General features: G+C 37.9%; 2 protein-coding genes across 4 annotated transcripts in view; one reads left to right on the top strand and one right to left on the bottom strand.

Annotated features, from left to right (window-relative positions):
• The window catches only part of LOC133310856 (uncharacterized), a 48160-nt gene extending 25372 nt beyond the window's left edge, over window positions 1-22788 (bottom strand). For 2 of the 3 annotated variants that reach the window (XM_061511858.1, XM_061511859.1), the window contains exons 1-7: window positions 22696-22788; window positions 21750-21870; window positions 21162-21250; window positions 20642-20777; window positions 20422-20551; window positions 16671-16764; window positions 16422-16562 (exon numbers count right to left, since the gene is read on the bottom strand). In XM_061511858.1, coding sequence (XP_061367842.1) covers window positions 16422-16562; window positions 16671-16764; window positions 20422-20551; window positions 20642-20777; window positions 21162-21250; window positions 21750-21870; window positions 22696-22759 — 775 coding nt within the window. In that variant the 5' untranslated portion in view covers window positions 22760-22788. Of the gene's footprint in view, window positions 1-16421; window positions 16563-16670; window positions 16765-20421; window positions 20552-20641; window positions 20778-21161; window positions 21261-21749; window positions 21871-22695 lie in introns of those variants that run through there. The other variant, XM_061511860.1, reaches the window with a different exon arrangement.
• A 2400-nt stretch (window positions 22789-25188) lies between these two features.
• On the top strand, window positions 25189-25806 carry LOC133310850 (uncharacterized). The gene has a single exon (XM_061511851.1). It carries the CDS (start codon window positions 25189-25191, stop codon window positions 25804-25806), a length of 618 nt encoding a protein of 205 aa, XP_061367835.1.
• Window positions 25807-26493: the final 687 nt, after the last annotated feature.

The following is a 26493-nucleotide window of genomic DNA, read 5'->3' as shown; positions in this document are numbered from 1 at the left end:
TGGGTACCATTGAAAATGTAAAATATACCATTTGTAGGTTGATGTATTTAGTATCATTATCAGTCCGTAGTCTTTTAATATTTTTTCCAAAATGGGTCTCAAGCAAGTAACTCTGCCTATGTGTGCTTTCATACATAGTCTGTCCCAAGCCAGGATAAAAGAGGAGGGTTGGCATCAGGTGTAGCGAACCGGCCATAAAAAATAGCTATATTTATGAGATAAACCCTTATGAATTTTTGTTGGGGTGTCCCCTTCATAGGAGCGCGTTGCATTGGGCCCCGGGTGTAGCAAAAAATGGGCTAGGGCCCTTGCCACAAGGCAAGGCGATGCATCGAGCCCCGAGTATAGTGATAAATGTGCTAGGGTCCTTGCCTCAAGGCAAGGCGCCAGGTCTTCACCCGAATTTGGTGAGAAGTATGTCAGGGTCCCAACACGCAGATGGGTGAGCGTGGCGGGCAAGTACAGCCCATGGGTTAAGGATGCGATTGGGAAGCTGGAACACAAGAACATTAACAGGTAAATTGAGGGAGTTAGAGATGTTTTTGCTAGAAGGAAAGTAAACATTGCTTGCTTGCAGGTGGGCTAGAGAAAAGGCCAAGGAAGTGGATGGAACTGGTTTCAAGTTATGGTACACAGGTATTAACAAGAGTCAAAATGGTGTTGGATTTATGATCGATAAAAGTTTCAGAGATAAAGTTGTTGACGTCAAAAGGAAAGGCGACAAGATTATTCTGGTTAAGCTTGTAGTGGGTGATTTAATCTTGAATATCCTCAGTGTGTATACACCCCAAGTTGGATGCAACCATATGATAAGAGCCAATTTTAGGAAGACTTGGAGGAGGTTTTGAGGGGGATACCACGAGAGGAGAAGATTTACTTAGGAGGAGATCTAAATTGTCATGCTGGTAAAAGCAATGGATGTTTTGATAGAATTCATGGAGACTTTGACTATGGGACGAGAAACGAGACTGGAGAAGATATCTTGAATGTCGGACTAGCCTACGATTTGATGCTAGCGAACACCTTTCGAAAAAGGGAGTCACATCTAATCACATATCATAGTGGCCAAAATCATAGTCAGATCGATTTCTTTATGGCTAAAAGAGAAGATAGAACTTCTTGTGTCGACTGTAAGGTCTACCCTGGAGAGTGTGTTACTACGCAACATAAGCTGGTAGTCCTGGAGGTTCGGTTCAACAAAGTACTTACAATGAGGAAGAGGGCCCAGAATCCAAGGATAAGATGGTGGAAGCTTAAGGAGGGAAAAGAGAGAGAGTTCAATGAAAGAATGTTGCATGAAAGAACTTGGGAGTTTGATGGAGGAGTAAATGCAATATAGAATGAGATGGCTATGTGTATTCAGAATATGGGAAGGAGGGTGTAGGGAGAAAGCAAAGGAATTGGATTTCATACAAAGGAAACATGGTGGTGGAATAGAGAGGTGCAAGAGGCAATTAAACATAAGAAGGAATGCTTTAGATCTTTGCATAAAAGACTCAATGAAGAGAACTTGCAAAAGTTTAGATTAGCGAGAAAAAATGCAAAGAAAGCAGTGCGGGAAGCTAGAGGCAAGGTTTTCGCCGATTTATATAAAAATCTTGGGAGCAAGGATGGTGAAAAAGATATATATAAACTTGCAAAAATAAGGGATAAGAAAAGTAAATACCTTATCCAAGTTAGATGCATCAAGGATGAAAATCAAAAACTTTTGGTGAGAGATAAAGATATAAATGAAAGATGGATAAACTACTTCAACAAGCTGTTTAATGGGGATAGAGATATAAGCGAGGTGGACTTGGAGGATGCCTATGATGACTTGAATAAAAGATTTGTGCGCATAATTAATACACATGAAATTAAGGAAGCTTTAAAGAGGATGAAGACTAATAAAGCCTTGGGACTTGATGGTGTCCCTATTGAAGTGTGGAGAGGTCTGGGGGATGTGGCAATAAAATGATTGACCAATCTTTTCAATAAGATTCTTCAGACAAATAAGATCCCTGATGCATGGAGGAAAAGTATGATTGTGCCTATTTACAAAAACAAGGGAGATTTACAGAATTGTTCTAACTATAGAGGCATAAAGCTAATGAGCCATACTATGAAGTTGTGGGAGAGAGTTATTGAACATCGCTTGAGGAGAGATACCAAGGTTTCTGTAAATCAATTTGGATTGATGCCAGGAAGATGTACCATGGAAGCCATTTTCTTGATGCAACAATTAATGGAAAGATATCGAGAAAAGAAGAAGGACTTACATATGGTGTTTATAGATCTTGAGAAAGCATATGATAGGTATCCATAGAGAGTTTTATGGTGGGTTACTACATGTGCGAAAGCTTGTAACGGAACATCAAGTTATTTTCCTATCACGATAGGTGTACACCAAGGTTCGGCTCTAAGTCCTTATTTTTTTGTCTTAGTTGTGGATGAACTAAGAAAAGATATTCAAGAGGAACTGCCATGGTGTATGCTTTTTGCAGATGATATTGTGCTTATTGATGAGAGCAAAGACGGTGTTAATAGAAAACTTGAATTGTGGAGAAGCACGTTGGAATCTAAAGGATTCAGGTTAAGTTGGAGCAAGACCGAGTATCTGAAGTGTGAGTTTTCTCCGGTAAGAGATGTAGACCAAGATCCCGTCCATCTAAGTGGTCAAGAGGTACCCGAGAAAGAAGCTTTTAGATACCTGAGATCCATTTTGCAAAAAGGTGGAGAGATTGATGAGGATGTAAATCATAGAATCAGAGCAGGGTGGATGAAATGGCGTAGTGCATCTGGGTTTTTGTGTGACCGCAAAATCCCCCTTAAGTTAAAAGGAAAATTCTATAGAACAGCAGTAAGGCCTGCAATGCTATATGGAGCTGAATGTTGGCCAGCACATAGGCAACATGAACATAAAATAGAAGTAGCAGAGATGAGGATGTTAAGGTGGATGTGTGGTTATACGAGGATGGATAAGATAAGAAATGAAGATATTCGACGAAAGGTAGGAGTACTACCGGTGGCTGAAAAGATGAGAGAACATAGATTGAGGTGGTTTGGGCACGTAATGAGAAGGCCCTAGGATGCTCCCGTAAGAACCAAACTTTGTTACAAAGAGCTCAACACAAAGAAAGGTAGAAGTAGACCGAAACTTACTTGGGAGAAGGTAGTAAAACAAGACTTAATAGAGTGGGATATAGATTGGCGGACGGTGTGCCTTAGAACGGAATGGAGAAGAGCTATAAGCATGGTGGAGGGTTAGACCCGTTGTTATTCCTATTATCCAGATGGTCCATTTTTAGTCCTTTTCTTCTTTATTTCCCCCTCTTCTTCTTTTCCCTTTCTTTTATTACTTTTATATTTAAATATATATATATATATATATTATTACTATTTTATTTATTTATTTTTATTCTTATTTTTATTGTTTATCTTTTTTTAACCTTTATGTATCTTTTATTTGGGTTCATCTACCACCGACCCCAATTAATTTGGGATAAAGGTGTAGTTGATGTTAATGTTGTTGGTCTCAAGCAAGTATAGATTTGGATGAATAATTGTGGCACATCTGATTTGTCCTTCATTAGGAAAATCCAAGTTACTCAGGTACAATCATCAATAAATGAAACAAAACATTTAGCACTTGAGATATTATGTACTTTAGATTGTCCCCAAACATCAAAGAGAACAAGATAAAATAATTCGGCACTTTTATGGAGCTAGAAGGAAATGATGTACGATAGTGTTTTGCAAACTCACAGACATCACAATGAAGTGATTCAATAGACATGTATTTGAATAGGGTTGGAAACAAAGTGTTGAGAAGACTAATAGGTGGATGCCCTAGACGCTTGTGTTAAATCCAAAGCCAATTCATAGACTCTGAAGTGGACTGAATATGGGCCACCGGCAACTGTTCCCGAGCACTACTTGGAAAATGTTCTTGAAGGAGATAGTACAATCCACCATGTTCCTTAGCAACTCCAATCGTCCTCCCCGTTGTGAGATCTTGAAAAACAGAATGAGTAGGAAAGAGTATTATGGTACAATTCAAATCAGTGGTAAGTTTGTGAATAGAGAGAGGATTATGAGAGAATTTGAGAACATGGAGAACATTTTTTCGATATAAGGAGGGTTTAACTTGAATGTAAAGAGAACCCGCAACTGATACATGGGATCCACCAGCTACAATAATAGTACGAATACTAGTGATGGGTTGATAAGAGAGAAAGGTATCAAGCTGACTAGTCAGAAAATTAGTCACACTAGAGTCAACAATCCATAACATTTCAAAATCAAATCCAGAAGCCAAAAAAAGATTAAGTACATGTGTCTTACTAGTCCTAGCACGAAAGCAAGAGTATGATGTCTTACTAAAAGTATCTATATCAATCCTCAAAGAAGAGCGCTAACTTGCTTGAGTTACCGGAGATCCCCCAAACAACGATAAAAATGTCAAATCTGAGCAACAGAAGCTTGAACGAACCAAAAAAAATCCAATCTTTTTGGGAAAACAAAGACCCAGGACTCAAATGATGTCAGATAAAAAAAAAAACAACATATATGGAAACAAAAAGTCAAGGCGAGCATGGAGACAGCGAGCAACGACTGAGACAATGCTTCACGCGCCATAAAAAATGGCGATTGAGACTTTCTAGTGTGTGGAGGCTCGTGGAGCAGTTCTAGGATGCAATGGTGTTGTAGAATTGTAGATCTGGAAATTCCAAGTGAAAAGTTACCTTCTTGACCAAAAAAAGGCACGGGAAAAATTTTCTAGTGCCAGTCAGTGGGGGCTAGTAATTGGAAAAGTGACCGGAAGTTGAGAAACAATAGTTACGCCAGAGGATCCACACTAAAGGAATAAAGAAGGATCGACACTAGAGGCAGTGGCTACAGAAGCAAAAGGCTCCAAGAACAAGAGCCTTGATACCAAATTGAAAGGAGAAAAACTAAAAAATATTATTGATTTTCAAGAAAAACATGTATAAGGGAATACAATATATAGAAAAAGACAATAAGACTATTGGCATACCCTTTGAGCAGAATCAAAAGAAGAAATTTGTTAAGCTTTGGATTCTTGAAAGGTAAGAATTATAGTAATGGGTTTTTGGAAGAAATAAAGAAAGGAAAAATGAGAGAAAAGATATCTATCAATACGGAATGTCTCCCTTACACTTGGCTAAGACTAAAAGGCAAAAGGCAAACTCCAATACACAAGGCTCCCTGGCTTGAAGGGGTAGAGCGGAGGATCGATTGTATGCAAACATACCCCGATATTTTTTTTTCAAAGTGGTCGTTTCCTTGACTCGAACCCATGACCTTCTGGTCACAATTCGTTTCACACATAAGCCTCTAAGTCTAACCATCTAACTACCTAACTAACAAGTCTAGTTACCTATAAAGCAGCTACAAACTACTTGGGCAACTAATCAATGCCTTTAACTACTCTAGTTGTTGCATGGGTAAATTCCTTTGGGAATATACTTCCAAAGCTATAGGCAGAACTTATCCTAATATGGATTATAACAAAAGTCTTAGTTGAAAGAACTCAATATCATAATTAGTGGGTAAATTGATATAAGTGTCACATGCTAGACCACATCTAGCATATATTGTTATTGTTAACTAGTTCATGCATAACCTAAGGAGAAGACACTAGTAGGAAGTGGACAAAACTCTACAATAACATAAAGCTACATTGGCAAAGGATTATTGTGTAGAAAGGGTGGAAATCAATTACAATACCACCCTAAGAGAAATTTAGATGAAACAATTGTGTTGAATCAAAAATGTAATTTATTGACATAGTTGTCAAATGCGGATTGCGGCATGTCGCGGCCAACTCCGAAAAACGCTATAGCGGGTTGCGGTTGCGGAAATAGCGGAATAGATATATGACAAAAATAATGACAAAAATAAATTTTTTAAAGGAAGATATAGCATAAGTGACTAAGACAGACGCGGATAGACTAAAAAACCCTTAAATTTTATCTGTTACACATTTAAATTTAGAACAAAATTGACATTTTGCTTTATGACAACAATATGGCCGCAAATACGATCGCAATGGCCGCTATTGCGTTCCGGTGTGGTGCGCCGCGGTTTCTTGCGGCGAGGCACTGCAACGCCCATACGGCGCGGCTCGCGGCGCTATTGCGGCGCAATTAACTACTATGTTTATTGACCTTGAATATTCTAGAATGGACTCCACAGAATTCAGTTGGGGTGATAATTGGATCTAGGTAAAAAGAATTGAAGGGAACGCATTTAAGCTTGACAACATGATGACTTGCATAAATAGAAGTAGGAGCAACAGAAGAATTGTCTTGGAACTTGGGCTGGAAATTGCGGGAGACCTGAACCTCTACAACGTTCAGGAACATTTTGTTGTCATTTTACTTTCCCATTAGGGGGCGTTTGGTTCAGGAAATTTTTTTGGAATAGTAGAAAAATGAGATAGATAGAGAAATGATTGGAAAGATAGATAAAGTGAGATAGGTAGAAAAATGTAAAAAAAAGTTGTTTGGTGGGGAAAAACTTTACTGGGAAAATTAGGTAACTTTATGAAATCAACAGTGCATTAAAAGCCAGATAACCGGTTTTCCGAAAAATCTCACCTTCAAATTGGGTTTCTAAACAGTGCGGATATCTATGTTTCTCATAAATCCAGACAAATTGGATAGATGGATTTTTGGTGAAAAACGTTGAAACAAACATGGTATTTCTAAAAGCCATATTTGAGAAAGATAGATATCCGTTGAAAAGCTCCCAACCAAACACCACCTTAGTGTAATCCTTTCGTCTGTAATTTGCTACCACTGGTGTAGCTTCTGTCATTCCTTTTCCAATTACCTGTAATTTGTTGTATATCCATTGGGAGCAACCAAACTTCAATACAAATATCTTTTCCATTGTTAATTTCTTTTTGTTATTCTTGTTGGTTACTAACAAATCGGTATTAGAACTCTCCGATCTAGGGAGCTCTGAACCATATCGGTACAAACAATGGTGAATCAATCTTATAAAATTAAGATTCCTTTATTTTCCAGTGAAGAAGTATATGAATGGTTGAATTGGATAGAGTGATATTTTTGCAAGAACGACAAACAGAAAGTGGTGTGGTTAATAAAAGTGCGGAGAGCCTTGCGGGGAGAGGTTTGAAACTGGACGCTTTGGACAAGAGAAGTTAACTAGACGCGATTCCTAGTGGATATAATCCATTGATTTCTATTGTCCAATCATAACTCTTCGATAAGTGATGAAATATAAGACTGAAATGTTTTTTTCATATATTGATTGACACCCAAAGGGTTCTATATATACAAATTACAAGGTAGTTAAGGAGTTGAAGTAATAAATAAAAAATAAAAGTACACAATAAACGAAGAGGCATCACACTAATCAAAGAGACTAGACAAGTAAAAGACTCTAAAAGACTCTAGAATATTCTACACTCCCCATCAAGTTGGGAGATATATATTGATCATCCCCAACTTGCTAATTAAATCCTCAAAGATGGGTTTGTGTAACCCTTTGGTGAGAATGTCGGCTGTTTGCTCCTTGGTAGGTATATATGACAAACATACATAACCCTCCTCCAATTTTTCTTTGATAAAGTGACGATCAACCTCCACATGTTTGGTTCTATCATGATGTACAGGATTTTGAGCAATACTGACAGCAGCCTTATTATCACAATAAAGTCTGACAGGTAGAGAATAAGATATCTTTAATTCTTCAAGGAGTCTTCTTAACCAGATTCCTTCACAAATGTCAAGGGCTAGCGCCCGAAATTCTGCTTCTGCACTGCTTCTGGCAACAACAGTTTGTTTCTTACTTCTCCGGGTCACAAGATTTCCCCAGACATAGGTACAATATCCTGAAGTGGATCTCCGGTCCATTGCAGAGCCAGCCCAATCAGCATCTGTATAGATTTCTATCATCCTCTTGTGTCCCCTTTTAAAAAGCATTCCTCGACCAGGGGTGTTTTTGAGGTACTTGAGGATTCTATAAACCGCACTAAGGTGTTTTTCCTTAGGAGAATGCATGAATTGGCTAACCATGCTAACTGCAAATGCAATATCAGGCCGAGTGTGAGATAAGTAGATCAGCTTTCCTACCAACCTTTGGTACAGCTCCTTGTCAACATCTTTTCCATCTTCAATTCCCAATTTATTATTGGGTTCAACAGGAGTTTCTGCAGGCTTACACCCAAGCATACCTGTTTCTTGTAGCAGGTCTAGGATATATTTCTTCTGAGATAAGGAGATTCCCGCCTTGCTACGAGCAACTTCCATTCCAAGGAAATATTTGAGTGATCCAAGATCCTTCAGTTCAAACTGATTAGCTAAGCCCCCCTTTAAAGATTTTATTTCCTCTCAGTCATCACCTGTGACAATTATGTCATCAACATAAACAATGAGGATAGCAATTTTGCCACTATCGGAGTGTTTAAAAAATAAAGTGTGAACACTCTGAGCTTGGATAAATCCTCTTCCTTTAACAGCACGAGTAAACTTTTCAAACCACTCTCTAGGGGATTGTTTAAGTCCATAAAGAGACTTCTTCAACATGCATACAGAACCATCTCCTTCCTCAAAACCAGGTGGTGGATCCATGTAAACTTCCTCATGTAAGTCCCCATTTAAAAAGACATTCTTTACGTCCAATTGATGCAAGGGCCACTCAAGGTTGGCAGCAAGTGATAGTAGGACTCGGATAGAGTTAAGTTTGGCAACGGGAGCAAACGTCTCCTGATAGTCTATCCCATAAGTCTGAGTAAATCCTTTGGCAACCAATCTGGCCTTATATTTGTTGATGTTGTTATCTGCATTAAATTTTATTGTGAACACCCATTTGCAACCTACAGTTTTCTTTCCTCTGGGAAGTGTCACGGACTCCCAAGTTCCATTTTTTTTGAGTGTATCCATTTCTTCAAAGACTGCATCCCTCCATTTAGGGTCATTAAGTGCCTCTTGGATATTTTTTGGTATTTTTGTACCGTCTAATATAGTATTGAAAGAACGAAAACCTGGAGATAACTTTTCATATGAAATGCGATGAGAAATAAGATGAGCAGTGCAAGATCTAGTACCTTTTCGAAGGGCAATAGGCATATCTAGGTCAGCTATACCAGTGTTCTCAAGTGGATTGCTGGAACAAGGACTCGGGTCAGAATCCTGGCAGTCTAGAAGATCTTGAGGAGATTTACGCCTGCTGTAGATTTTTCCCCATTTACCGAGAGGATCTCCAGTCTCTGGTATAGTTGTTGTCCTTGTCTCCTGTACATTAACTCCCCCTGTCTCCAAAGGTAAAGGAACAACAGATGTTTCAGATGTTTCCAAGGGTAAAGGTAAGACAGTAGAATTATTTGGAATCCGAGACATGTCTTCATTTACACCAATAGACTCCCCCTGAAGAGAAGTCGAGGGAAAAAATGATTGTGCTTCATAAAAAGTAACATCCATAGAAACAAAGACCTTTCGAAGAGAAGGTGAGTAGCACTTGTAACCTTTTTGATTAGGAGGATATCCTATGAAGACACATCTAACAGACTTAGGATCAAGTTTGGACCTTTGATGTGGAGGGATATGAACAAAAACCGCACAACCAAACAATTTTGGAGGAAGGTAAGATAGAGCCCGAAAGAAGGGAAAAGAGCGGGTAAGGCAAGATATGGGAGAATGAAAATTCAGGACACGAGAGGGCATCCGATTGATGAGATATGAGGCAGTCAAGACAGCCTCCCCCCACAGGTATTTAGGAACATGCATTGTAAACAAGAGGGCTCTAGCAACATCAATGAGATGTCTATTTTTTCTTTCAGCCGCCCCATTTTGTTGAGGGGTGTTAGGACAAGAACTTTGATGGATAATACCTTGCTTGGTTAGGTAATCACCAAGAACAGAATTAAAATATTCAGTACCGTTGTCAGTTCGCAGGATTTGGATACAGATCTGGAATTGAGTTTGTACCATAGCATGAAAGTTCTTAAAAGGGGCTGCAGCTTCAGACTTATCCTTTAGAAGATATACCCAGCATACTCTGGAATGATCATCAATGAAGGTAATAAACCACCGAGCTCCAGATATATTTTTTTCACGAGTTGGCCCCCAAATATCACTATGAATTAATGTAAATGGAGACGAAACATAATCTCTAGGGGAATAAGAAACACGAGAGTGTTTTGCAAACTGACAATCATCACAAAAAAAGGAACTTGATTTTTTATTGATAAATAAGTTTGGAAACAACTTTTGAAGATAAAAGAAATTTGGGTGTCCTAAACGACGATGCCACAACAAAACATCATTACAATCGTCTGATAAACATAAAGAGTGATTTGCAAAAAATCTCTTTTCATGAGGATCTTCTTCAAAATAGTAAAGCCCTTCTTCCTCTCTAGCACTGCCAATCATCAGTCCCGAATCCTGTTCCTGAAAAACACAGGTTTTGGCAGAGAATTTAGCAACACAATGCAATTCAGAGGAAAGTTTACTAATAGAGATAAGGTTACAAGTAAGAGAAGGGACATGAAGAACAGAATTCAGAGTAATATGTTCAGAGAGCTTAATGGATCCATTTCCCGCAATATTAGAGAAACTATCGTCAACAGTCCTTATTCGTGACTGGTGATAATAAGGGGTATAAGAACAAAACAAGGATGCATTACCTGTCATATGATCAGAAGCTCCAGAATCAAGAATCCAACGACTATTACGATCAACATGGAATGCCATACCTTGTTGAGCAACATGGCTAGTTGCCTCAGCAGATTGAGACATCACCTTTTGAAATTGCTCATACTGAGCTTTAGGGATGAATACACCATCGGAATTTGGAGAGGCACGAGACTCCTCACCCTTATCATCAGAAGAGATTTGATAAGCACGACTCTTGTTCAGCCCCTTTGTTTTCCAGTTTGGTGGTTTTCCATGAATTTCCCATTTTTCGCGAGTGTGACCACTCTTATTGCAATGAGAACACCATCGGTCAGAACGTTTTGCATCGCTAGGGGGAGGAGGAGTATGTTTTGCTACTAAGGCAGATACATCGGAGGATTTAGAGTTCTTGTCTCCCAACATTACCTTTCGGCGAAGTTCCTCCCGTCGTACCATTGAAAAAGCAGCTGCAATGGAAGGTAATGGGTTTTGACCCAATATCCTACCACGAACATCATCAAGATCTCGATTAAGGCCAGCAAGAAAATCATAGAGACGTATTTTCTCTATGTAACTCTTAAACCTTGCATTAGCTTCTAAACCTTGAAGATCTGCTGCATCATAAAGATCCAACTCCTGCCACAGAGTTTTTAAAGCAAGAAAGTATTCAGTAACAGACATCCCCTCTTGATGTAACTCTCTTACCTTGATGTTTAGTTCAAAAGCCTGAGAAGCATTGCCCAGGTCAGAATAATATTCTGTAACGGCATCCCAAATTTCCTGAGCCGTATCAAGAAACAAATAAGTTTGACTGATATCAGGATCCATGGAGTTAGTCAACCAGGTCATGACCAAGGCATTTTCAGTCATCCATTTATCATAATCAGGTTCATTAGCTTCGGGTTTTTCCTTTTTTCCATCAAGATACCCCATTTTCCCTTTTGCTTGGATAAACAGCTTGACAGATTGATGCCATTGCACATAATTCTTACCGTTTAAACGGTGGTTTGTAATCTGTATAGCTGGGTTGTCTCCGAAAGACGAAGAACAGGGCAGAGGAGAGACACCGGAAACACCACAGGATGATTTGTCAGAATGCTTATTCTCAGCCTCATTATTTTCAACTTCCATTCTTCTAAAAAGAAGGAGTCACGTTTTAAAAAGAGCTTGACGAGCTTGACAAAGAGGAAACAACAAGACTCAGCAAGAAAAAAAGGCTCCAATCGTGATTTAAACCCTCAGAACGGGAAGAGGGAGGCCAGGCGAGCTGTTCTGTGAAAGCTGGGTGTCAAACGGAGGCCAGAAGGGAGGCGCGTGGCTCACACGTGCCGGCGAGGCTGCTCTGCTATGGCGGCGCGTGGCTGACTTTCCGGCGACGGGGCTGACGCGGGTCGACTCGGAAATGGCTTCTGAGTCCAGTGGTGGCCTTGGTTTCGTGATTGGAGGGGTTCAGATATGGTTTCTGGGTTATAGAAGAAGAACAGTGAAGAGAAAATGAAAAAAAGGACGCGGAGGTTTACAAGATTACCATAGGATAACCTGTTTTTGATACCATGATGAAATATAAGACTGAAATGTTTTTTTCATATATTGATTGACACCCAAAGGGTTCTATATATACAGATTACAAGGTAGTTAAGGAGTTGAAGTAATAAATAAAAAATAAAAGTACACAATAAACGAAGAGGCATCACACTAATCAAAGAGACTAGACAAGTAAAAGACTCTAAAAGACTCTAGAATATTCTACAATAAGGGAGTCACAAACATCACCAAAATCAGAGGTAATCCAACAAGAATGAAGACAACATTCAAATCATACAAGAATGACCAGAGATCATATCACTTCCAACCAATCTAATAGTAGATTTGAAAGAAACCATCATCGTCCAAACGAACGAAGAAAGAAACCAGATTTACCAATGTTCTCAGGCGATTGCTTAGATAGAGAAAGACAAAGTACAAATGTAGAGATGGAGAAGCCACCGATTGCTCAGATTAAGAAGTACAAAATACAAACGCAACTAGCATCTTGACGACAAGTTGCTTAAAAGGAGTATTAATACCATACCACCCTAAGAGAAATTTAGGTGAAATAATTGTGCTGAGTCAACAATGTAATAGATTAGCCTAGAATATTACAGAATGGATTCAACATAATTTAGTTGGGGGAAAATTGGATATAGGTAGGGAGAATTGAAGGGAACACATGGAATCATCTTGACACTTGAGCTGGATAATGATGGTACCTGTGGGTTACTAACAATGTAATCAACTAAGGTTCAATTGAAAACAACAAATCAACATCAAACAGCAATTCTGAAATACATCCATGATACATTATATTCACTTTGATGAACTCACAAGAGTAAGGTTCCCCTAATTACAGAAAAACAAGAAATAACAGATCCCAACCTCTGACACAGTGACAAGGAAATACACTGAAACGTAAATGATTGTAGACTCAACAATACTGACTCTAAGGACTCTCAAATACACAACCACCATTATAGACTCCAAAAGAGACCCTCTAGCAATTACATAGCAACAAAAAACCCAGCTCCCACTACAAACAACCACCAGTCTGCAGAGTTCCCCAATTCCCTCCCTCAAGGTTAATGCCTATTTTCTGCTCCCTTTTATTTGCTCTCGCTTCCCATATAACAACCTCCAGTCACGTTTCCTTCCTTTCCAATATCTTCTTCGCCACTTAGCATCTGCCAGCTGTCCATTCCTTCCCTTTGTGTAACTAACTTCATTCTTTTAATATTTTCCTGGACCACCTCTTCACTTTTTCTTTACTTCTGTTTTGGCTGGGATCAGAAATAACTCCTTGGGTTGTTAGGCTTGTTGTCTCCTTATTGGCTTGTTGGGCAGCAATTTGTTGTTGGGCTGAACGCCTTTTATCTCTCCTTCTTTTATAATTTTTTGGAAATGGCTCAAGTGGCCCATCAGATATTGGGAGAGACCAAAACCTCTACAACATTCAAGAACATTTACTGTTATTTTCCATTTCCATTAGTGTAATCCTTTTGTTTGTAATTTGCTACCACTAGTGTAGCTTTTGTCATTCCTTTTCCAATAATTTGTAATCTATTATATATTCATTGGGTGCAACCAAACTTCAATACAAATTCCCTTTTCATTGTTAATTTATTTTCTTTATTCTTGTTGGTTCCTTAAAGTTGTTCATTCATGACTGAAAGGTCATGGGTTCGAATCCAGGAAAAAGCCTCTTTGCAATTATGCAAGGGTAAGGCTGCATACAAGGATTGCCTCCACCCCACACTCGCTAGTCGGGTTTAACGAGGAGTGATTTTTTATTCTTGTTGGTTCCTAACAAAATCTATCTATGGACGAGTATGTAGTAGATTAACCTCTAGTCACTATATTTTCTTTGATGGAAATTTAGATGCATGGAGTAAGAAACAAGACATAGTTGCCTCATCAAGTGCACAGGCTAAGTTTCAAGCCATGGCATAAGGAGTTTGTGAGTTACAATGGTATGATTGTGGGTTTTCAAGAGGCAAGATTTGAAATAGTGGAAAAACGGAAAACGGAAAATAGAAAGAAATAAGAGAGAAATAATTTTATTGATGAATGATCATAGAATGGGTACCAGAGGTGAACCTTTTCACAAAATGAAACTCTCCCTTTCACACTTGGAGCATCCCCGTCACAAAACATTCTCCAAAAGTATCTCTTGATAGAGGAGGTATCCCCTTGTATACATGTATGGAGGCTTCTCAGACAAGCCCCCACGGCCCCACTAACTACTCATAAATGGTTAACCTTGGAGTTGTTAACCCACTAACGCAACTAGATTGCTCTAGTTTTTGCTTTCTAGTATACAACTACCAAGTCTTGGGCCACCATATCTTTGTGCGTAACATATTATGTATGAAGAGTATATGAGATGACCTTAGAATGAAGTATGAAACTCCTATAAAGTTGTTTTGTGACAACAAATCAACCATTAGCATTGCTCATAATCTTGTTTAGTATATCATGACAAAACATTGAGATACACCAACATTTCATCAAGGAAAAATTGAATAGTCGATTGATCACCATAGCATGTGTTCCTTCAGGAATTCAGTTGGAAAATGTGTTAACAAAAGTGTTGCCGAATAAAGGTTTGAGGATCTTACTAAAAGCTAGTAAAGATACATATCCATTAACCAGGTTGAAGGAGTTTGTTGTAACAGTCCCACATTGGTAGCATTTGTAATTATCGTAAAATATTTTGTTACCAGGGTATATTATTAGTTATCATAGATTGAATTTATTTTAGGGAAAAAAATTATTTACCTTAGAGCACCCTTAAAGATGGATCATTCAGCTCCAACCAAATACATCAAAGAATCGCAGTAAGAAACAAAACAATACAAAGAAGAGTGGTAAAGTGATCCAATATCCAATGATCACCAAACATGTCAAAGTTGCAACAGAAGCTCATCTACAACAATGTTGTATAGCTAAAACCCATTGAATGAGACGGTCTTCATGGTAAGTCCATGGTAGTCAATAGCGCACGATAAAGGGCGCTACAGCATTATTGTAGCGCGTCGCGGCAACGCGACGCATTTCTTCAAGGTAGCGGCTGTGGCAGCCATTTTGCGGCAAATCACATAGTGAAAGGGGCAACTTTACATATTTTTCCTCATTTTGAAATCGTAACAAAAATATTTTTAGGGTGCTTTCGTCTTTTAACCCTTAAAGTATTTGAACCCTTTTCCCTTTCATTGAGACCACTTCTTGACTCCCTCTCTCTCGTTTCTGACCTGCAAGCAATGACCTTCGACAGCAAGCAGCGACCTTTGACGGCGACAACGACATTTCATTCGTGTGACTTCTCTCTCATGTCTCTGTTGCGTTCTCTTTCATTTATTTTTTTTCTGTTTTTGTTTATAGCGTAACCTTTAATTGTTTTTGGTCTGACATCCCTTTATTTTTTTAACTCTATTTGCTTTTCTTGTTTTTGGTTTTCAACTGTTTTTTTTTTTAAACCGTAAACACCCTTTAAATTATTATCTCACTCACTCTTACATTCACTTCATTTGAGAAACATTTTGTTTCTATCTTATTTTTTTATGGTGTTTTCTTTCTGAAGTTGTTAGATTACTTGCGCTACTGTCTTTTATTATTTTTTTATGGAGATGTTTTTAACTCATTTTTTTAATTGTAATTGAAAGTATTTTGTATCCTTTTAATTGATAACATTATTTAGAAGCCTTATTATGGTGTTGGGTTTATTTTTTAGCAATTTTATGTGTGGTATATATACCTATATAACAGGTTCATGCATGGGACTCCGCTATTGCGCTACCGCTACCCGCTATAGAGTTTTCAATCTGCCGCTACTCGCATTTGATAAATATGCGTAAGTGTAGGGATTAGGAGACATTTTCCTGAGGTACCGATTCAAAATGCCGGTAAGAATGGAAACCCATTAAACAGATAGAATTTCAGTTAAGCAGCATAGTGGATACAATCGTACTGAATACCAAGCTTGCTTTCACAACTTCATGCAAACAGAAACGGTTTTTGTACCTTGGCATAACATTCAATTAACTCCACAACAATTGGGGACAAATAGATTAAGACACTTCACACTGACATACATGCATATTCTAATTAATGACATAGTATTCTTAAAGGAAAGATTAAGTACAGATTTGATAACCATCTGTCAAATTCTGAGGAAATTTGCCTGCCAGCACAACTTGGAGATGAAAGAAATAGAGAAAAAATGTCAATTGAACTCTTGATTACCTGGGTAATATAAAAGTAAATTCTGAAGAGGAGAACAAATATATTGATCCTTAGTGACCCCATCTTGCTTCAAAGATGTACATCTCAAGACATTATGCAACTTAGAATCACCACTTAGATGCATCTGTAACTCCTGAACAGCTATATTTCATACCAAAGTCAAAAGTTGTAAAGATGCATGCATAAACCATGAAAAATAGACAAATACTAAATTGTCTGCAAGTTTATGCATGGAAAATGCACCATTACCTTGGGATAGAACTTCAAGATCCGTGTCCTTCTCATTAAAAATTACTGGGCTCCTAAAATTTCTAAACAATATGTAGCACGCACCTTCCTCTATCTGTAAATATCAAAAGAAGCATAGTAAATAAAATGTACCCAACAACATCAAGTATACATTTGTAAGAAAATACGTTAAAATTAAGGTTGTTAGTTAGTAAGTCAAGAACCAAACCAACTCTCCTAAAGGCTAAAAGTTTGAGCTATTAAACGAAAGTTCATGACTGACTTTAAATCTAATCTTTGGGCTTGAAGCATGGATAATACTGTTAAAACACATGTACCACCCACAAGACAAGTGTAGATACAGGGGCAAGAAAAAGGGCAGGGGCAGGGGATTATACCTCTTACATTGTGTTGAGGCATAATAGAATTGTGGGAATGGGTTGTTAACAGACCGCTATCACGGCATTAGCTAGACAGTTGACTAGGAAGTTAGAATAAAGGAATCTGGTGAGATTGCAGAGGAGGCAGAAAAAATATTGGAGTACTCTTGAGAGAGAGTTTAGCCTCTTGAATGCTAGTGGGTTCTGGTGTACTGTATCTTGTTTATATGGTATTCCACTAAATCCAATACTGGACTTGCTCTTGCATCTGTGTTCCTCTTTTGCTGAGTTCCATTAAATACACAAGCTCACTCTATCTTGTGCCAAAATTCAACTTCTTATTCAAAAGAATGGAACTAGCAAGGATCGAACTCTTGAACACTTGATCAGAGGCTCTAATACCATTATAAGGACCAACTGTCCTAAAGAATTCAGCTGTTATGTGAAGGTTCATCATTAGTTTTATATATAATCTAAGCTAAGCTATTGTTGAGATATATAGTCCCACATTGGTTGTATGTGCAACTAATGTGGAGTTTATAAGGCCTTGGGCACTCCCATCCTTTGAGCTAGCTTTTGGGGTGGTGTATCCCAAGGTTCTTTACATGGTATATTTGGTATCAGAGCCGGATTGGGCTCGAGCTAGCCTAGTGATTGGCTAGGAGGCGGGTCGAGTACTTTACGCTTCGGGTACTCGGTTGAGGGGGAGCATACCAATGGTGGGTTTCACACTTGAGGGGGAGATTGTTGAGATATTCAAGTGTGATGAGTCCCACATTGGTTGGTAATGAGCTAAGTGAAGAGTATATAAGAGAAAGGACCCATGAACCCAATGCCTTAAGGTTTTGGGTTGAGACATGGTGTCGGATCCACTTGCTACGGTTGGTGTAGCCTTAGCTCATTGGTGGTGGTTCCCCGCCACGGGCTTCCCCTGGACCCGCTTGACATTGGAGTTTGAGGGAACGAATTTCCTAACAGTGGTATCAGAGCCTCGCCGCCCCCCACTTTCTCTTGTGGCGTTTCTTAGCACAGGTAGGATGGGTCTGTTGCATTGTCCACTCTTCAAGCCCAATGGGCTCTTGTGTGAGGGGGCGTGTTGAGATATATAGTCCCACATTGGTTGTATGTGCAACTAATGTGGAGTTTATAAGGCCTTGGGCACTCCCATCCTTTGAGCTAGCTTTTGGGGTGGTGGCCTTAAGGTTCTTAACATGGTATCAGAGCCTCGGTGTACCGGGTTCGAACCTCACCGCCCCCCACTTTCTTTCAAGTGGAATTTCTTTGCTCGCACAGGTAGGTGTGCCTGTGCATTGTCCACCTTTCAAGCCCAGTGGGCTCTCGTGTGAGGGGGCGTGTTGAGATATATAAAATCATTAATGTAACCTCACCCAACAACTTAAGCTTTTGGGTTGAATTGGTTTTTTACAGCTATGAATCTCCAAACTGTATATTGTGAATCATCAGGAAGAAGTGCTTTCAAAGTAATTGCACTAACAACTCAAATTTCAAGGAACACTAATTCCTTTTAAATTCCATACTTTATCTAGACAATTTTGGGAATTGCAGTAATGATTCTAAATTTGTAAAGCCAATTTTGATTTCACAATAGTTTATACACAACTATCATAGATCACATAATTGTATTTCATTTGCTTGAGAAAATTGGACCAGAGTAAACAAAATCTTCTTTTCTACAGCCCGCTAGTCATTCAGACAGCATTTTCTGAAGATTTTTCATCAAATGGGTCTTATCAAAGTAAAAGTAACTCTCTACATTGGGTAGATAACAAATACCATTTTAAACCTGTGATTGCTATACGTCATGTCATATCTTTGCGAGTTGTATTGTACCATCTTTCGAGAATCCCATTAGAAAGTGCATCTCTACGGCATATAATTTCTATTTCAAATTTAAATTATATAAATATATATATTTATATATTTTACATTTTTTCTTGTTATTGTTAATCACTATGTATATATATATGGTAAAATCATTTCTGCAGCCGCTTTACGTATAGCAACGACATGTGTATAGTTATGATTCTCTACATTTAATGCTTTCATCCTTTGCATGGTTATGATTCCCTGCATTTAATGCTTTCAAGTATATATATGGCAAGTATTTGATTGCTGCATATACAGCAGCTGTAAAAATGTAAATCCCTATATATATATATATATATATATATATATATATATATATATATATATATATATATATCACAATTCTTTTAATTAAGAATATGTACTTAAATATGAATTAATATAATCCCATATATTGTTTATGCATTATAATAGGAAAGAAAAATGGATTGCAGCTAACTTTTTATATCTCAAGAAAAAGAATAACTCTTCTACAAAACAATTGATAGCTTTTGCCGCAGTCAAGCTTCTAAATTCCTAAGCTTCTAGGAGTCAGTCTATTGACAGAAATTCTATCCAACACTGCCATGGGTTAAGCCTGCATCCTTTCTATACTGCATGTTCAATAAGAACAAACTATGTATTTTTAGCAGATGAATTAAATATTCTAGTTTGCAAGTTCTCTGGGTAACCACTCTGAACCCATCAGTCAATGCGCAGAGGTTTAGGCAGATTTAAAGGACATAGGTCCTTAGGATTTATAAAAATCAAATTGTCATTTTTCATTTCAGGCATAAAAAAATTAAGTTTTTACCGAAGACCTACGTTAAAATGCTTGTCTTTTGACAAGAAAGGTATTAAGGTATACAAATAAAACTATCAGCAACCTTAGGGCCTGTTTGATTGTTTTATGTTTTTTTTGTTCTTAAAACTATTTTATAGAACAGTTAATAAAATATGTGTTTTCTATTTTATTTTATTTTTTTGTTTTGAAAGTTAAAAGTTAAAACACAAAACAAAAACAACTAAAATATGTTCTCTGAATTTGAATCTAAAAACTAAAAAACAGTTATAATTTTTAAAGCTATTTTTACAAAACAGGCCTTATCAAACAAGTTTTTTAATTTTTTTTGTTCTAAAAATCAAAAAACAGTTTTTGGAAACGGGAATTCAAACAAGCCCTTAGTCTTTAGTTTATGGTTCCATGTGTAAAGACAAATTATAGTCCTTCCTTAACAAATCATCTTTGATATGCTGCAACATACTATCTGCCTACAATAGTTTTAATGAGGATGGAGATGGAATTGAGTTGCAAGAACAAATCGACCATATCTTATAAAGATTTCAATTGAAAACAATCACTACTTGATTGTTGTGTTGGCTGATATATTTACTAATCAAAAAATGGGCCTGGAAAATTTTCGCAAACAACTACACAAACAACATTCATCATTGCAGACATATTAGTCTTTAAATGCAACAAATTTTAATGTATGTAAGAAGCTAAACAAGAGATTTCACCACACCTCAGAAAATGTCCGCTGAGACAACAAAATGGGGAATGTTATATTTTCTGTCATCAGTAACTGGATAAGCTGCATTCCGTCAGCAGGAGTGTGAATTGCTTTTAGGCCCATAATAATAATATTAGGGAACCTGCCACCAAAATATATTTTAACTACAAGAAAAAAAGCATCTCTACTTGTATCAAGTCTAGGAAGAGAAGAAATAATATCCTTCCTCTACCTCTTCTGAATTGTCTTCAATTTTTCAAACATAATGCAGTGGTCAAAAATTCTGGCAGCAAGAACCAAAAAGATCCCTTCAGCCCTGAAAAGTTGTTTATTTTTGTGTGATCTATTTAACCAATAATGATGGGTGCCTGCAATATCAAATAAGAAGAAATGATTAAATAGGGGGAAAGTAGAGAAGATGGATCGATCAATTAATGCACTATATGTTAAATGCAGTAACAAATGTGTCTTAGAATTAGATCCATGTAATTGTAATACAAAAAATGTAGCACACAATTCAAAAATAAAAAGTATAACTGAGCAAATTATCATCTCATTCAACTGAAAAGTAAAAAAATTGCAGGTCATACTCAGAACTCCCTATTTCAATGACACTCGTCGCACATTCACAAGGTTTAAAAATAAAAAGAAGTTGCTTTTCAAAACAAAAACCAAGCATGAGCATATAGATCATAAAACTAACGCTCAAAAAATGTAGGATATGAAAAGTAGTACATTAGCATAACAAATACCTTCAAACTCATCCAGCGAAGCTTTAATGAAAGACAAAAGATCAATTTCAGAGGCAGGTTCATGCGATACATCAGCCATTGTTGAAAACCTGAATGAGACTGTTAATCAGAAGTCAGGAAACCTAACAAAGCTAGAAAATCATAAACGATGAGTGTTCAGAATTTAACATTCATAAATAACGACTTTCTCTGTAACTTATTTTGTTTTGCTATGCTGTCAGCCTCAAAAACTTCAACAGAAACAAACAAGAGTAAAGCCCCTTGTCCCTTACAAAGACAAAAAACAAGCTACTCACTTTAGTCCTTTAAAAAAAAATTAGTCGCCTGGTTTATATGAAATTCAAAGTGGACTCATTTTAGTCCTTTTGAAGGACTAATGTGGGTCTTTTTTGAATTTGTGAGAGACCACGATTTCAACTAAATGAATCCATTTTGAATTTCTTAGATACGACTAATTTTTTTTATAAGGGACTAAAGTGGGGACATCATTTTTTTTTGTTAGAGAGCAAAAGGAACTTTACTCAACAAACAATCACCAAACCACTCGATACCCTATAGGGGGGAAGTTGAACCTTCAAAAGTTATTACCTATGTTCATGAAACCCTCTCACTGGAGTCCAATTAGCAACTGACTTTGGAGCAGAAGGTATTGGCATTATAGACAATGCCAATAACTTTAAAGCTTTGCCAGATTGATGATAACAATCCCCTAGAAAGACCAGAGGGAAGGAGGGAGAAGGGAAAAGTTAAAAAAAAATACATCAAAATTGGTTCAGAAAATTAATATATTGAATAGTTATAGACAATAAATTCATGTTGTACTCATCAAACTTCAGTACCATAAAAACTCAAATAGCATTTTCATAATTCTAACATCTCCTCAGAAAAGAAAAATCTTTTCTAGGAAGGCACGGGGATAAGACACTGATGCACAGACACGATTTTAGAGAAATGTGTGTGGGACGCGTGTAGAACATCGACACGCTCCGACATGTTTCGACACGCGGTCAATGTTTTCGACATATTTTTTTTTTAAGATTCAAATTTTATTTGATTTTATCATTTTAACAAAACATGAAAAATTATCAAATATTTTCTGTTATAGAATTTGGCATGAAAATTAACAAGGCATGAAAAAATTATTTTTGTTTTATACTTATTATGAAATTTGAATATTTGATTAGTTATATTATTTTTTATGAGTTGCTATATGTATTAAAGTAAATTATATTATATATATTAAAGATATTATTTAATATGAAAAGTCAAAATTTTAGAATCAACATGTCAGTGTGGTGTGTCATATGATGCAACATAAGAATGTATTACAACTTTAGGCATACAAGGAAAATGGGCAAACAAATACACAGACAACAATGATTTTTTTTTAAAAAAATATTTCTTTTCTTTTTCTTCTTCTCTGTCTCTTTAAATTTCAAAGCAACCAAAACAGATAGAGTAATCTACTGGACAAAATCTCAAGTTGGAAACATTGTGGAAGATGGGTAAAAGAAAGATTGGAAAAGGAGCACACCTGGGTAGACAACGGGTGATAGAAACCTTGCGATTTCCTTCACACGACGATACCTCAGAGCCATCTCTCTCTCTCTCTCTCTCTCTCTCTGAGTGTGTATGTGTCTGGAGATTTTGAGATTTTAAGGTGAGCGAGGGTTTTAAGGTTTAAGATGCCCGACTCCCCGTAAAAGAACCCGAATAAGATAACATGGGGGTTGGCAATTAAGCGGGTATGGATTAAACCGAACCATCCCAATTTCATCTGTAAGATGCAAAAACTCGCGGATCGGGTAAATCTGGATCGACCCAAACACTTTCCTGGGATTTAAGCACATGTTGTGATATTATAATTAAGCAATTTTTTTTTCGGAAGAGTAATTATGCGGTTTTTTTTTTTTTTGAGATATGTGAGAAAAATATATGGTATTTTGAAAATATTTATCCTTTTAAATGTATAAGTTTGTGTTATTTTAAATAAAATAATATTATTTTTGTACATAATTAATAATTTTTTTATATTTTCTCTTCATAAAATTAGGAAAAGAGAGAAAATAAAGAAGAAAGAATTAAAAAAATTACTAATTATATAACAAACCGATATTAATTCATTCAAAATAACAAAAGTTATATATTTTGAAAGAACAAATATTTTTTTCCGATACGTAATTATACACTTTCTAGTAATGAATATATTTTAAGAAAATTTATAAAAGTACCTATTGCTACGGACTTTATTCCAGTACCATATTATGTGTTGGAAATTAGAGTTCACTTTATTAATTTTTTGAAACTACAAATTGAGTAATAGAAAATCCATAATTTATATTACTCAATTTATAATTTGTATAATTACGTAATTTTATTATTCAGTTTATGATATTTAACATAAAATCTGTATTTTTTTTAAAAAAAAATGCTAGGAATGGAGTACCTAACAGAGAAAGAATTAGAGAAAACAAAAATGAAATTTGGTTTTTTATTTCTTAAATGATTCTTGATCTGGATAAAATATGATAGGTTCATCAAAGATTAAAATCCATAGAGCAAGTCCCAAACCCACTAGGCCCATAATGAGGCGCGATGTCATCAATCGCGCATTAGAGAGCGCGATGTTACCATCGCGCCCAAACCGCCCTTCAGCATAACTACAGAGATAAGGAAGCAATCACAGGAACTAATAAAGATCTACCGCGCCATTAAACAAATAAACATAAGACAGCACCAGCTTGCCACCTGTTATGGATATAGCAACAACTCCACCTTTTTCTCCTCTAGTTGTGCGCCACTTAGATCAGAATTTTAAGTGAAAAATCTGATTTCAATAATCTCATTCACTCACTCTCTTGTGCACACACTTTGGGAAGTTCTCCTTAAGGTTTCACAAAAATAACCTAGCCTTTTCTAAGAGCATCCATGCCCCACTTTTGTGAAGTTTTCATGCTGAAGACTTCACTCTTCTAAACACATTTACCTAGCCTCCTCCTTCACACATTGGACGCCTAGCAAGCTTTTATGGTGATCAATTGGTGGCTTTTCAAGAAGAGTTCTTGCATCTTGACGTGTGGTGGTGTGGATCAACGTTAGAGGGTTTGAACTCTTCAAACCTGACACTGATCTCATTGGTGTTTGAATCACAAACAAAGGTAATATCATGTTGTCTTAAAGCATGAGTCTTGATTGCATGTGTGTTTCCGCTTGGGAAAAATTTTGTTTTTCCCTCTCACATGCTTCGGCCTTCAAGGCCATTTTACTTTCAGAGGAGGCTAACGATAGCCCATTTACTGAAAGGCTCATGAACTTGGCAATTCCGTCGAGATTCAAAAGTGCCAAGATACCTCCCTATGACGGGAGTTAGGACCTAGATGTCCACTTAGAGGCGTTCAAGACCGAGATGCTGTTCAACGGGATAACTGGACCTATTAAGGCCAGAATCTTCGCGACGACACTGACAGGTCAGGCGATGGCATGGATAACAAGGCTCCCCAGGAACTCGATCGATTCATTCGAGGACCTGGCTCAAACCTTTCGTCTGAATTTTGCTACAAGCAAAGCACATCCGATGCCGGCTTACGCCTTAGGAAGAATTCGTCAAAAAGAGAATGAATCATTGAGGAAATACCTCGATCGATTCAAAGATGCTTCCCTCAAGGTCCAGAACCTGACTGAACCGGTGCACCTGCATCTAATCATCTCAGGATTATATGGTGATTCTCCACTCGCAAAGTCAATCTATAAGAACCCGGTCAACGATTTGGAGGAGTTCCGACGTAGGTCGGACAAGTACATTGACGTTGAAGACATGCAGAAGGCTTGTGGGGAGTCCATAGGACGAAGCCCTAATCGTCGGAGCCCAAGCAAGAAAAACAAAGACCGGGATCAGCGGGGGTCGAAAAAAGAAAACGACGCTCATGACAAGAGATTGGATGACCGATCTCCAAGGACCAAGTATGACACTTACACGCCATTAAACATGTCCAGATCTCGGATATGAAAAAAAGTGGCTCAAACTGAAATGCGCAACGTCGAAAGACCTCGACCCCTCAAGAGCAAGAGCGGATTGGACAGGAACAAATACTGTGCTTTCCATGATCAAAATGGTCACACCACGGATGACTGCTGGGACCTCCGAGATGCTATTGAGAAACATGTCAGAGAGGGAAAATTGAAGCAATACATTATCCGAACTCAGGGTAAGAAGAATAGTAAGCGAAGGCAAAGAAGCTGGAGCAGAAGTCGCAGCCCGAATAGAGAGGATATGAAGGATCAGGAACAAGACCGCCCTTCGAAGGACAAAAAGGTCGAAGATAAAGACGAGGAATTCCAAGAAGCTGAGTTTGAGTGCAACGTGATAAACGAAGCTTTGGGTGGAGGAGGCGACACGACAAATGCAAGAAGAAAGCACCTGAAGGAGGTCATGTCATTAAGAGATAGGCCGACCTTCAAAGGGAAAGCCAGCAATCCTGCTCCCCCAAGACTGTTCTTTACTCAAGAAGACCTAGAAATGGTCGTACCTGGACACAACGATGGTCTGGTGATCACCGGGGTGCTAGTTAAGTGCCAGGTTAAGAGAATCTTCATTGACCACGGAAGCTCGGCGGACATAATTTTTGGAACGCTTTCCAAAGGATGAACTTGGATGAAAAAGACTTGAAACCATGTTCCTCCAAGCTGATTGGGTTCAAAGGAGAGCCATCCCTTCCAAAGGGCTAGATAGACTTGAAGCTGACCTTAGGAACGAATGACTCATTTCGAGCTGGAAGGGTTCGGTTCGTCGTAGTAGACGCTTCTTCTTCCTACAACGTGATCATTGGCCGACCTACAACCCACGACTGGGACATGTTAATCTCCACCAAGCATCAAGCACTGAAGATGCCGAGGGCAAAGAACCAGGCCATCACCATAAGGGGAGATCAGAAAGAATTCAGGGAGTGCTACTACGAGACTCTAAGGATCAATCACGGAGGTCCATCATCTCCCCCTTGGCTCAAAAGTGGAAGTAAAGCCTCCACCAGAGACCAATCGTTATACCCATGTGGAAACAAGGTAAATTTGGTCGAACTGGACATGAGGGAGGAGCTCCAAGCACCTCATCCAGAACTCCAAAAAGAGCTGGAAGACGTCAGTATTGGGGTGGACGGTAAAGGACACACCAAGGTAGGAAAAGGGCATGGAGGTCGAAACCAAGAAGGAGCTGGTCTCTTTCCTCAAAGAAAACTCCGACTTGTTTGCATGGAGGGCATCGGAGATCCCGGGAATAGACCCAACCTTCTACTGTCACAAGCTTTCCATGTACCCCGGGTCGAAGCCAGCGTCTCAA

This window comes from Gastrolobium bilobum, unplaced genomic scaffold, assembly GCF_033153095.1.
Source record: "Gastrolobium bilobum isolate Gb01-03AN ecotype WA unplaced genomic scaffold, APGP_CSIRO_Gbil_v1 utg1262, whole genome shotgun sequence".
Classification (NCBI taxonomy): Eukaryota; Viridiplantae; Streptophyta; class Magnoliopsida; order Fabales; family Fabaceae; genus Gastrolobium; species Gastrolobium bilobum.
The sequence above is the reverse complement of the archived record's forward strand: the minus strand, read 5'-3'. Positions and strand labels throughout refer to the sequence as shown.